Source organism: Oryzias latipes, chromosome 17 (genome assembly GCF_002234675.1).
Source record: "Oryzias latipes chromosome 17, ASM223467v1".
In the NCBI taxonomy this organism is placed as follows: domain Eukaryota; kingdom Metazoa; phylum Chordata; class Actinopteri; order Beloniformes; family Adrianichthyidae; genus Oryzias; species Oryzias latipes.
The window spans coordinates 7771973-7786400 of record NC_019875.2 but is presented as its reverse complement, the minus strand read 5'-3'; the positions used below and the strand labels follow the sequence as shown (position 1 = coordinate 7786400).

At 39.0% G+C, this 14428-nt stretch overlaps 1 protein-coding gene across 2 annotated transcripts in view; it reads left to right on the top strand.

The window, feature by feature from the left end:
• Positions 1 to 14428, top strand: part of LOC101175682 (receptor-type tyrosine-protein phosphatase N2) — a 373019-nt gene that overhangs the window by 45335 nt on the left and 313256 nt on the right. For both annotated transcript variants that reach the window (XM_023965497.1, XM_023965498.1), the window contains 2 exons: positions 7127 to 7241; positions 8731 to 8875. In XM_023965497.1, the coding sequence (XP_023821265.1) occupies positions 7127 to 7241; positions 8731 to 8875 (260 nt within the window). The remainder of the gene's footprint in view (positions 1 to 7126; positions 7242 to 8730; positions 8876 to 14428) is intronic.

Sequence of the window (14428 nt, the reverse complement as noted above, 5' to 3'; positions counted from 1 at the left end):
GCTCGATAGGAACTAAGGCACTACGACAATCTGAGAACATGATAGTTATTTTACAAAACCACAGAGAGCCGCAGCACAGGGAGGAAACGCAAATTAAAAACCGGAGCCGCCGGTCGCCGACCCCTGAGCTAAGACGTCAAACTTGTAACAGCAGGCAAACTGGCATTAAAAAAGCCTTATAAAAACAAGTAGGGATGGTTTAGAGAATGTTCACTTAGATGCATTTTGTAGTGCTGTCCGAATCTACAATTCCAAAAGCAAGTGCCCTAGAAATTTCCCAGAAGTCTCCGCGAAAAACCAGTGTGCATCGCTGCTCACTAGATTGGCAAAAATAGACCACAATGCATTGTGTTTGAACATTTTTTGATAAGACAAATGTATTTAAATGTATCCTTTTTAATAACATATCAACGTTTTCATCTTTAGAAGTCTTTTTTTTTAGTGGCCCACTGGTTGGCGCTCACGGACCAAGATTGGGCCGCGGCCCCACGGTTAAGAATCACTGCTCTAAAAAACACCCACTCTGATGAAAACATTGGTTTCGATGTTTATTTGGTAACATATTCTTGCTGTATTTTTTTCTGATTATGAAGGAAATATATGAAAAAAATTAGCACAAATTTGCATTTCTGAGTATTTCTTTATACAAATAGGACAAACAAGAACTGTTTGAAAAAGATCATAGTTCTGACTTAGAAAATACACTGGGTAGGCCAAAAGCTACCCTGCACCAGTCCATTCCGATGCATCCTCTTGTAGACAATTAGTTCCATGTACATCTTCATTTTCTGCTTTCCAAGCTGGTTTCTGGCTCAAAACCTGGCTCAAACCAAAAAATGTTAGGCTGGGTAGTGCTCAGTAACGCAGAAGGGATGGTGGGGCGGGGTTACTTAGCACTAACAGTCCCGCCCACAACTCAGAAATGAATTTCTAAGTAACTCCTTCAGAAACTATGTTCTAAAAAACGACTTTAAAAAAAATTGTCTTCAGAATTAAAAACCACTCAGAACACTTTTACAATAGATCCAAAGATGATCGGAGTGGGACTTGCTAACAAACTTTAATTTTGATCATCTGTACAGACTGCAGAATCTTTTTAGCTTTGGCCACCTCTTTTTTTTTTAAGTTTCAGGAAACATCAGCTGTTCAGCCATTTTTACCTCAACCTGTGTCGAGCCTTCTGCTCACATTTATGCAGTTGGTTTGGTCAGAGAGGAACAGAACTGAATTTCCTGGCAGGAGCCTCAGCATTAATGCTGTGGCAGACGCCGTCTGTTCACCCGCCGCTAACGCCCATTTTCTCAGCCACCATCGCTGCCATGAAAGACTTAGTTTTATGGCTGTTTAATGGTAAGAGTCGGTCGAACATGCTGTGCAGCTGTTAAAGAGATGCTTGCGCTTGATTCCTGGCAGTAACTGTCGTAAATGATGTTTGAAAAAAGCGCAGAAATATTTAGTAACAAGACGCTCTGTCTTTCATCAGTGAGTCTATGTTCCTACATAGATTACCATGTTGCAATGATTTATTTTTATTTCATTTATTCATTATACTAAGTGTTTGAGTGGACTGGCAATTTGTTTTAAGCAACATAAGACTGAAGGTCTGAGAGATGATTTAGCCTAAAAAACCCACCAAACTTTATTTGAATGAACGTTTTAAAAGGAATTTTATTTAATATCAGCTTTTAACAGTTACTTCTCCTGAAGCTTATTGTGTTTATATTGAATTTCCTTCACATTTACCTTTTTTTAAGACTATACTATATATGTTTCTTGCCACATTTTTTGTCTTGATTCCAACAACATGCTTGACATTTCATAACCACTTTTATAATTTTGTTTTTTTTTCTTGTGGGATGGTATTGAGAAATGATCACTAAATTGTGTAAATGAATATAACGCTCACCCTAAATCGCGGCACTGTGACCAATAAGAGTTTCAGATTTGATATTAACGTGTGGGTGGCGGCCTTTCCAAAACATGGAAGTACCTACCTTGTCAGCCATGATCATGAAAGAGGAATTAATAACTGCATTTTGTCAGCGGCCGCATTGATATGACACTAAGAAAAACAATGACCTGGCTACTTTTATAATGTCTGGATTGAAGGACAAATTCACTTTCATACTCCAAGCACTTGTGAAAAATTAAAAATTAAATAAATTGGATTAAGCTGAATTGGGCAACAGACACATTTAAACTAAATTAAAACAATGTATTCACCCAAAAATAAACAAACCATTTTTGTTAAACTTACATTTTTGATCTAGATAAAAGAAAAACTAATGAAATCTTAATGTGTTCACTTTTTGTCTAGTTACAAATTAACTTATAAGCATGTATATATTGATTTGTTTTGTCTTTTTTGTGTGTAAAATGTATCCAGCATGCTGTGAACGTATATTTGTTAAAAAACGGAGATTTGCTCTTGCGTAAACATTATAAAAGTAATTTAAAAAAAACTCACTGTTTAAAAGGAATATATTATTGGTTTTATTTATTTGCTGTTTCTTTTTTAGGTTACATAAAATTTACACTGGAGGAAAAGCAACGACCCGGGCAAATTCAGCTAATTCAGTTGAAAACTATTATTGAAAACTAATGCAATTTTATTTCAACATTTAGAAAAAAACGCTTTTTGTTCCTTAACTATTAACAAAAGATACTTGCGAGGTCGAGGAGGGACAGTTTTGTCAGCTGGTATGCCTTGTGATTTTTGTCAAGGAAGAAATGTACTTTGGCTCAAAAAGGTTGGAAAACACTAGATTACACTGAATAAGCCAAGCAGGAGAAGTTTTAAAGTGGAAAAAAACACTTTTAAGAGTTTTTTTTTTTTAAAGATTGTAAAATTTCAAAATAGTTCATTATGACTATTTGACTATAACAGGAATGTAAAACATTTCTAAACCTCGCTTAAAACTGTTGAATTGATTGTAGAACAGGAAAAATCAACTAAAGTTAAAAATCTTGTAATAAGAAACTTTTTTGATTAAATGCAATTTTATTTTATTTTAATGAGTCTGAATATAAATCCAGATTTTCCTTAAAGGGGAAAAATCACATATTTGCACTTCTAGATGTGCTTGCAGTTATTTTAAACGTGATCATGTTTTGTGTTGGAGCAAGAAACACTTTAGTCTGGACACATTTGTGCAAAGTTCAACTAAATCTTTATTTTAGCCTTTTGCTGCAGATTGAAGCGGCATCCATTTAGATTTGAATTACAGCCTTGACCTTGAACAGTCCCTCCTGAGTGCTTTTGCTAACATTTCTTCTTAATTTGAGATGGATTTTTTAGCTTTTTACTGCCCACTAAATGCTGAGAGATCAATGTAAGAAATGGCAAAATGAAAGGGGTTGCTCTTTGTGTTATAGTGGTATCACCTGCAGCTCACAATACAAGTCATTCTAGAGCACCGAGCTGCAAACAGACAGATTCGGGGGTTACGCATAGGTGTTTTTCTAGAAAGTACATGCTCTCTGCAGTTTATATAAAACCACCTTTATGACTTATCTCAGATGTGTTCTTTTTAAAACAAAAAACAAAAAGAAAAAGAACAGGAAAATGTTTAAACCTAACAAAAAAACAGCCTTTCTTATATTTTCTATGTCCTTACTTTTCAAAGTTTGCTTTGACTCTGCAATGTATCTCACACTTTATTTGTAGTGTTAATGAAGTTAATTACTTTTGCATCTATAGTTTACAAGGAAAGTGAGCTTTCCTTTCCTTTCAAGTCTCCTACAACCCCCTCATATTGTGGTTTCACATCTGGAGTCACAGACTGCGTCACTTGAATCTTTCAGCAGCATCATCCCTCATCTGCCAAATGCCTCGGTTCACGTTGTGCTTTACAGGCCAAGGCCGTATCTCTGGTAACATTTTGTTCCGCTACCCCATCTGGCGTTGGCGCCTTGTTCTCTATTCAGTTGCCAGAAGGCTGTGTTTGGATGCATGTTAGGCATAAGCAACAGACGTGAATTCTCAAGCAGCTCATCAAGCTTTTTGTGCACTTGCTGAAATGAAGGAGAGACCTTTTTGTTTCCCCTTGCCTTGTCAGTGATGATTTTCTTGAATTGGCTAAATGCATTTGGTGGGCTGACGTTGGTGCAGACATGCTTTGACAACCAGGTAATAGAAATGTTACAGGGAATGAGAGGGGAAGTGGAAATGCAAGCACCCACTGGGAATGTGCAGAGTCAGTAAAGCTGTATAGATGGAGGGAAACGGGTGTCATCAAGACTTGCCAAGTATCTTAGACAACAAATTTTGGTTAATATAATTTTTTTTACATCATTAGAAGTCAACTATATTTTTTATGTTGAGTAATTGCTTAACCAAAATATAAGCTTAGTCACATTTATATTCTGTTTACATTCAGCTTTATTGTTCCTCTGGTGAAAACAGTTACAATAAACTGTAATCAGTGTAAAAAATTACAGATTATTACAATAACCACAATAATCACTAGCCGATGGATAGCGTCAAAGTGTGTTTACATCCCAACCACTTACTTTTTAAACTCTCAAAAGACAGAGACATTAAATTCTCCCCCACATTCTAAAACTTCAAGGCTTTTAACTGGAACCAATAAGAAAACTCGTCACCCCTCTGATTTTGTCACTACATTGGCTCCCTGTTAAATTTAGAACAGATTTTAAGACTTTAATTGTAGTTTGTCTTACATGTTCCTTGAGGTCCACAGATAAAGATATTTTAAGTATTCCAAAATTTTCTTTAAAACCTGGGGAGACCTTGCCTTTCAGCTAACTCAGTGCTTCTCAATTATTTTTTGCAAGGCCCCCCTAGAAAAAAGTAAATGACCCCCACCCCCCATACACACTTCCACGGTGACAATGAATAAGATTAGTATCTATGAGAATTGTGGAAGTATACCTGAAATTGTATCTTTTAACATTAACAAAAGAAAAAAGCAATAAAAATCCACTTTCAACAAATCCAGACTGAAACCCTGTTATAGTCTAAAACAGTAAAACAGCTTAAAATGCCTGAAATAAAAAAATCTGTCAGTCCTTATTTAAACTAGAAACATTTTGACCAACTGAACCATTTGATGCTGAGAAAAATAATTCAATTAATGAATAATATTAAATGTAAATTGACCTGAAACATTAACACAGCAGCACCAATATATTTAATGTTTTTAGTCTGAAGAAATAGGTAAAAAACATTGCGCTGATTTTTTTCTAAATGATGGATTGTTAATTTATGACCTCATAAAGCGCAGCTATTTTCCTGCATTACCTGCTGTCTTTATGTCAAAAACTGACACCAACTAAACAACAGGCAGACGTAAAGAATACATTTATGGAAAATAGACGTCATTGAAATGTTTACATTAGTTAATAAAAGACATTAGCGTGAGCTGAGTCATCTAAAGGCACATGATGATCCTGGTGTTGTGCGATCTAGGCAGCGCTCCGCGTGCCCCGTTCCACCTGGCAGCCTGAGCCCACTACTATGATTGGTTGACTCCCCCCTCCTCTAACTCTCCTCCCCCCCTACGTCCAATATCAGACACAGATCAGTTTTGACACAAGGCACACGGATGCAGGTTTTTGGTGTGTAAGTTCTCGCATTCTATTTTACAAGTTCTCAGATCAAATCTACAAGTTCGTCCTTTTGGAACATATTAACCTTTATACGCTACCCCTCCCCTGTCTCCTGTCGCACACGGGAGCTGCGTGTGTGAGAGGAGAAAGGTGCACTCAGCTGCAGGGAAAGCAGTTCACAGGCTTCAGGCTGTTACAAACTCTGTGATATAACACATCCTAGTAAACGAATAGTGGCGCAGATTTTTTCCAAGCACTGAGCCGCTGCCGCCACCGCTCCCCGGGCAATTGCCCGTATTACCTGTGCCAAAACCTCTACTACTGCGTGGGCCCCTGGCATCGCATCGGGGCGCGCCCCACTATTTGAGAAGCACTGAGCTACCCCAACCTGGACGGCCCTCCCTCTGTGCGCCAGATTCAAGGCCGTGTCACGCAGCCACTACGTACATTTTGCAGATTTTCCTCGTATGAAATTTTGGTCTTTCTTGATACATGCATGCATGCAGTTCATGGACACTTTACATAGTATATACCTGAATCTTACACAATTCTGTGTGATTTTTGCAAGATGCATACAAATTTGTGGCTTTATACAGCCATTCCACATCTGTCTAACGGACTTTTGACGCATGCACCACCGATGTATAACTTTTATATCCCGTATACGGTGCACTTATCAAATATAACGTAATTGACGCATGAATTTAGGGCCAGATTTGCTTTTTTGTTAATGTTGTGGTTTATTTGTTTTTCTTCTGTGGTTTTAATGTGATACACTTGTAATATATCTGTGAAAATGGTGTGTGGGCCACAACTTTTCTCACTTTTTCCACATATATTCACTTATGACCAATTTTCATCCTTGCAATATGCACATAATATGTAGTGGCATTGGGACATGGCCTAATTTTTTAGGTTTTAGAGATGTTTCAAAAAGCACCCAGTGGTTGACAGCGGTATTGCATGTTGATGTCTGACTGATGAGTGTTTTCATATGAAGTCTATGACCCCAAATTATTATTGTATTATCATATGAACACTTTTTTTAATCAATACAGCTGCAAAGTTTGTATTTTTCATCAGAAAAACATTTCTGCATGCTACAGTCCAAGCTCACGAAATATGCTTCTGTTGGTTAATTTCTTAGTTCAACAACTCACTTTGAGTCACTTTGAGGTTCTTGTCAGGTCAGGTGAAAATAAAAACGGAAAAAGGTGAAAAGTTTTAATGTTTTCTCGGAAGAAGGAGCTCATGTAGGCCCAAGACTGAACGGTTCTAGCAAAGGAATAGAAATATTTTCTCACCAGGTCACTGGAACAGGTGGGTGTTCCTGGTCTTCACCTGGAACAGGTGGATCTTCCACCGTGTCTTTCTTTTTTTTTTGTTGTCAAAAGAAAAGCTTTTGTTGAAAATGTACATAGAATTCTTTTGTCTTTCAGTTTGGTTTAGTTGTTTAGTTAAGTTTTTTTTTCTTTAGATACTCTAATATAGGCCATTGATATCAGTGCTTTGTGGATGTTCTTGATTGGTTCTAAAATATTTTGCTTTTGTGTAGGTTTGACTTGGGAAGATGAAACCACCCAACAGGTTTTGTCCAATGAGCTCTCCAAACTGAGGAGGATTCCCTACAGGCCAAAGCAGAATGGACCAGTCTACAACACAAACAGCAGGTATTTGTTCTTCAGATACTCCCTGGGTAATGACACAGTATTTTAATGAATCACTCTCCAGGAAAGGTTGCCGCTCTGCGTTTGTGTGCTGTAGTCTTAGTTTATGTGCTGTGGCAGCCCGTCCAAATGAAGATCCATGCCAGTCTGCATCCAAGGTTGGCTGAATTTCAAAGATTCCTCCTCTGAGTGAACGACATTTTTCAGTTGGACCTCCTCCAACCAGCAGAGGATTAACACCAGAGATGCTCAGTTTCATGCAATCTGTGATCTGCACAAAGTTATTTACTTTCTTTTGAAGTAAAACTGATTGACTTCAAATTAAAGCAGTTTTCTTAAACATTTTGGTACATGCTACACCAATGAATGGAAAAAGATCCATATTAAACTAAAGGTATGCACACACCATGCAATTGATGCGATGTATGTTCAACCCATAGTGTTCACACTGGACAAGCGGAGGAGGGGGGGGGGGTTCTTCTTCTTTTCCTACTGTTTACTAACGCATGTCTGCCAACTTCAATTGGAAGAAGCTTGGTGCAAAACGCAAAAGTGCTGAAAATCTCACAAATCTTGCTCCAGGCCTTTTCTGTCATAGCTTTATTCCGATATATGAAAGACTCTGTGCTATATAGTTCCAGCTGGACACAGACTGCAAAAATCAATTTCTTTTCTTGTTGAAAAGTTCAACCTGGTTTTACTTGCTAGGCCATTTAATGCGTGTTGTGTAGGTAGGGCCCGAGAACAGTTGTAAAAACCTGCGTAGTGACACATGAATGCAAGAGTTTTGAATGTGGAAACTCAAAATGCCCATTTATTCGCATTCACTTCGACTTTTCCTTGGAAGTGGTCGCTTGAATGAATTGTGATCTTAGCTCAAAAGAAACCCCATAAAGTTCCTGGAACCTCTGGATCCTCTGACCCCACATTTTCCCCGGAAGCTTTCTTTCTCCTAACATTGAAGGGAAACAAGTCACAGTTGTCTGGTTTTAAGCATTTTTTAAATTAACTAATTGCTTGAATGTTTAAGATTTTAGTCTACGTACATAAATCCACAGTTTGTCTAAAACCAATTTAACTCCTTCATGCCTGAGTTTATTTCCGATTAAATGAAAGATATTCCTCAATGGTTTTCCGTCCAAGGTGATACTAGATTAAATGTAGTCTTGGATTTACTGGTACGTTGAGAATTAGCGACTTACCATGTGAAGTAGTTGAAATTTTATTCTTTCATTCATTCATCTACTAAACCCGTTTTGTCCCTTTTGGGGTCCAAATAGTTAAAAGTGATTAGTTAAATTAGCTAAGTTGGGATTTATCTTACTGTTAAACTTTTTTCCCATCTGCTTTTTATTTGAATAGTAGTGCTTTTTTGTATCAATGAGACCACTCCAGTATCATTATTCTATGTTCTGTAAATGGAGCAGTGACTATTGATTCTTGTTTGATAGCTAAAGTAAAGGGTCATTTGTGTTGGTTTCCTCTCCTGCAGGATGGTGGCTGAAGCCATGGACCCGGAGGATCAGAGGGTGAAGCCGGTGGAGGTGGAGCTCAGCAAAAATCTGCAGACATATTTACAACGTTTGGGGCTCCTCCCTAAGACATCATCAGCCTTTAGTCTGAGCATGCCCAGTAAGGTAAAAAAGGAAAAATTTTGTGATTATGCGCGTTTAGATTTATCTCGAATCTCATTACATAATTTTTCATCTAAAAAGACGCTTTTATATATTTTTTTTATATATATATATATATATATATATATATATATATATATATACATATATACATATATATATATATATATATACATAAAACAGGCTGGGTAGCTCGGTTTGTAAGGTCAAGGACTGGCTCGCAGGAAACCCAGGGGGGAATAAACAATCAATGAATGGTAATGGTATCAATGGTGAGCAGATAACATCACCCAGTGAGGGCCCTTGGGCAAGTCCCTTAACTACTGCTAATAACCTACTGCCTACCTCATAATATGAGACTATGAATCACATGTCATGCAGGCTCAGACGTCGCCCGTCCAAACAAGGTCTGCGTCAGATGCTGGGGGACCAGAGCACCCTGATGGAAAGTGGGCTACTGGAACAAGATGGAAATGGACTAGATGTGAAAACAAGGTTCTGTTAAATGTTACTACTCAAGTAATCCCACCCAGAGGGGTTACATGCAGAGAATGTGGACTGAATGGATGCTTCCAAACCCACAATCAAGGCTAACTGCCAAACAACTGGTAGCCCAATGCTCTAACATCTACAAACGGCAACTCCTATCACAACTTGAGATTGAAGTGGTACAATACAATTGCAACACCACAGGGGAGCCAGAACAGCAGGTCAGAGGGGACGCTATACCACACTCCCACCCTGAGCTTGGGTACACAGCCCAACAACCACAGATACGCTGAGCGAGGCAGCAACTGACCTGAAAGACAGGATCATGTCTGGTACAGCTACACTGGTTAAGTGATGTACTGCCTGAAAGTCTCTTGGAAGCTGTGAATCAAGCATTGAAGGCTGTTCCTACCACAACCATCACAGAAACCAATGAACTAGTTTACACTTTAGCAGCAGTGATCCTTCAGATGCTTGGCTACAAGAGCAACCACGGAAGCAACGGTTAGAGGCCGGTCACTCCGAGAAAAGAACATAGAAACCTCCCTGAACAAAATCCAGTAACCATCACAGTGGATTACCGGCTAAAGAAACTCACAGCACTCCACGAGCGCCTGGCAGCACAAATGAACCAGCTGCTAAGAGATGGGACGCACCCCGAATGGCTAACTGAAGGGCAAACGATCCTGATCCAGAAGGATCCCTCAAAGGGTGTAGTCCCATCCAACTACCGGCCAATAACCTGTCTCTACACAACATGGAAGCTCATGTCTGACATCATTGCAACTAAGATAAATAGGCACATGGATCAAAACATGGGCAACACACAGAAGGGCATTGGTAAAGACTCCAGAGGAGCCAAACACCAACTCCTGGTTGACAGAACAGTCGCTCAAGACTGCAAGTCACGACACACCAATCTGTGCACAGCCTGGATTGATTACAAGAAAGCTTATGACTCAATGCCACACACGTGGATCACTGAATGCTTGGTACAAAATCAACAGGACTCTAAGAGCATTCGTAGGAAATTCGATGAAGCTGTGGAAAACCACCCTTAAAGGCAATGGGAAGCCACTTGCACAAGTGTCCATCAAATGTGGGATATACCAAGGTGATGCTCTGTCCCCACTGCTGTTCTGCATAGGTCTGAACCCCCTCAGCCAAATAATCAACAAGACTAGCTATGGATACCGACTCAGAAAAGGGACCAACATCAGTCACCTCCTCTTCATGGAGGACATCAACCTATATGCTAATAGCGAGCATGACATTGACTCCCTTAATCACACCACCAGGATCTAAAGTACTTGCATGGCGATGTCATTTAGGCCCGAGAAATGTAGCCGGATGGTGACAAAGAGAGGCAAGGTAGTCCACACAGAAGGGGTCTCACTCCCAGAAGGAACAATAGCAGACATCGAGGACAGTTACATGTATTTTGGAATTCCACAGGCAAATGGCAACCTAGAGCAGGCAACAAGGAAAGCTGCAACAGCTAAATACCTCCAACGAGTAAGGCAAGTCCTGAAAAGCCAGCTCAATGGCAAAAATAAGACCCGGGCAATAAACAGCTACGCACTGCCAGTTATCAGATACCCTGCAGGAATAATAAGATTGCCAAAGGAAGAGATACAGACCATGGATGTTAAAACACGAAAGATTATCACCATGCATGGAGGGTTCCATCCCAAATCCAGCACCCTGAGACTGTATGCTAGCCGCAAGGAAGGAGGCCTAGGACTAGTGAGCGTGGAAGCCACTATCCAGGATAAAACATCCAACACACCAGAATACATCAAGCTCAAGGCCCCAACTGACCGTGTGCTCAGTGAATGTCCAAGACAATGGAGGGCAGAGGATGCAGTGCTGGAGGACAGATCCTCATGGGAGGACAAACCCCTGCCACAAACCCCTGCCGTCCCCTGAAGTCCTACCAATGGCTAGAAAGGGCTGGCCTACAGGACAGCACTGAAGCACTCATCCTGGCAGCTCAGGAACGAGCCCTGAGCACTAGAGCAATGGAACTTCCAGATCCAGACTCATAGAATGGTAATGGAGAACCAACCAGACATTGTAGTGGTGGACAAAGAACAAAGGAAAGCCGTTGTGGTGGATGTGGCAGTGCCAAGCGATGGGAACATCAGGAAGAAGGAACATGAGGAACTGGAGAAAAACCAGGGACTCGGAGAAGAATTGGAGAAAGCATGGAAAGTGAAGGTGACAGTGGTGCCTGTGGTAATTGGAGCACTCGGGGCAGTAACCCCCAAGCTGGAGGAGTGGCTACAACAGATACCTGGAAAGACCTCAGACCTCTCAGTCCAGAAAAGCACGGTACTAGGAACAGCTAAGATACTGCGCAGAACCCTCAAGCTCCCAGGCCTCTGGTAGAGGACCCGAGCTTGGGTGAGAAACCACCCGTGGAAGGGTGAGAGGGGCGTTTTATTTCTATCTCTTTCTCTCTCTCTCGGACTTTGATATTAAGATGAGAGAGATAAGATAAGATAAAGCTTTATTGTCATTATACAGTCAAACTTGGTACAACAGTACAGCAAAATTGCAAACTGTCCCACATTGGTGCAAAGAGAGAGAAGAAAACAACATAGTAAAAAACAGCAACAATTATCTTCGATACAAAAAAGTATCAAAAAATATACACATATATAAATATGTACGTATATATAGAAATGTACACAAATAAATATACCAATATACCAGTATGTAATGTTAATGTTCAAAACTTTATAATTTGTCTTGAAGAGGCACTTCATCTTATGTTAAAAGGAAAACTTACTCATCAAAACGTAATAATAATCACAATGATCAAGTCAAAACTGCTGTTGTAAGTTTTTTTCCTAATTAACAATTTCACTTGGTGACAACTGTTTTAAAGACATATATTAATAACATCATGAAAACATAAACAACAATGGATACGTAAGTAAGTAAAATCTTCGCTGTTATAAACACATCATGTATGCTGTGGTGACACAAATGCGGTGACAGTTAAACACCATGGAGTCAACAGCAATAGCCTTGAGTGAACCACCTGCTCATGACGTAACTGCCGTCTGCTGAAAACACTCCCTTTCTTGGGGAGTTTATTCTGTCGTTATATGCGTGTGATCTGCAAATCTGCAAGCATTACGAGGGGGCTTGTGGCCCTTTTAACCTGTTTGCTAGGAAAATAAAGAAAGTACAAGAATACTGAGGGCTACAGGACCCGAGTTATATAAAATACATCAACGCTGATGACTAAAAATACTTGGAGATTTTCATAAATGACATGACAATTTTACTATTACTGTTAATCAGGCAGGTGTCTGTCAGGTGGGTGTTCATAGATCCAGAAACGGCAATTATCTTTTGTATCCACTGACAGATTTGATAATAAATGGATTCATAACTTTCCGTTTTTTTTCTAAACAAAATATTTTAAGAAATTAAAGCTAACCTTTTTTCTATGTAGATACTGAGTTCAAATATAAAAATTTCTCTGGAAATGTTTTTAGGTACATGTCACGGCTGAAGCTGTGTCAAAAAGCCAGTTTTTCAGCAAATCGGCGGGTGGCCCCGTGGTGCCATGTAAAGAAATGCCATGTAATTTTATTTTGTCCGCTGCCAATAATATAATTTACTTTACTTTCTTGTATGCTGAAAATGTGGGAAAAGTGCACTATTGCGCAGGGAGCATTGCCTCGGGCTTCTGGACGGCTGGTGGCCGGTGGTACTTGTTACCGACAGCCCGGGTCCGGAGACATTTACACATTATCCATTCAAAGCTGCTGCCGGCCGGCCATCCAGCTATTCTTGAAGCTTCTGCCAATGCCTCCCCATCGTGCAGTGGTGGTTGTATATGTAAGCACAGTTTTGATCGAGTCATTGCTTCATTTTGCATTTGATCACGTCATTCTTACATGTCTAAACATTAAGGTGTCTTTTTGAGTAAAAAAAACAGTATTTTAGAAGACAGTCAACAAAAATCTTTAGATTATTTACAAAATGCAGATCTCTAACAGTTTTCTGCTATACTCGTTCAATTTTTAGGTACGAGTAAACATTTCTGTAGCTTATGGTTGACTGTGAGCTTCAAAGTGCAGAAATAATGGTGTTTTTGTAGATTTTAACATGAAAAATATCACAAAAATTAGGAGGAAGACTTGCAAGAGTAACACAATTATATTTGTGTTGGTTTAACATTATGAAAGTGTGTATTTATGCCTTTTTAATTGCTTATTTACAAATGCAGGAGTGAAATAGGAGAGCAAAAAGGCTGTTGAAGAGATGGCTTCTATTTAAAAGCAACACGTCTTATAAAAAGCAAACTAACAAACAAAACAAAAAAAAATGTTGCAAGATCACTCTCCTTCCAAAACTTGAAGAAGCCTAGAGCAGGAGGTGGCATGGTTGCAGAAATTCAATAAAACATTACAAGAACAACTGAACATGAAAAATGACACAACTAATTTTAAAAAAATAAATAAAGTAGAAAAAGTATAAACAAAAACAAGCCAAAAAAAAAAGATTCTTGAAAAGCTGATTCATTTAAAGAGAAATGGACAATTCACCACTTAAACCAGATTTGCTTGAGCTTGATTAAATAAGTGTGGCAACAATATGCCATTGAAGATGATCAAGAATATTATTTTATGCCAAAGACTGCATCTTTGATAAGTTTCAATGTAAATAAACTAAGGTATTTTCACAAAAATCCAGTAAGGCGTGTTTAGGATAAATTCTGGATGGAAATTGATAGACTTCAGTTGTTATGCTGCTCTAAGTCTCTTTAAGACTCACCATTAAGCGTTAAAAAAAACGTCTTAATTTTCATACAATGCCTTTAGAATAGTAAAAATGTTTAAATGAATGTATAAACCTCACTGGTCAAAAGTGTACTTAAAAAGCCTATATTCTGCAAAATCCAGTTTTTGAGCATTTAGGTGTATTATAGTATAAATTCCTCCCAAAAATAACCCAAAGCGGTATTTTAATCCATTCACGCATTTCTGAGTATTCCTCTAAAATCCTGCGCTCTGAGCAGCAGCCCCTCCCAATCCACGAAAACGA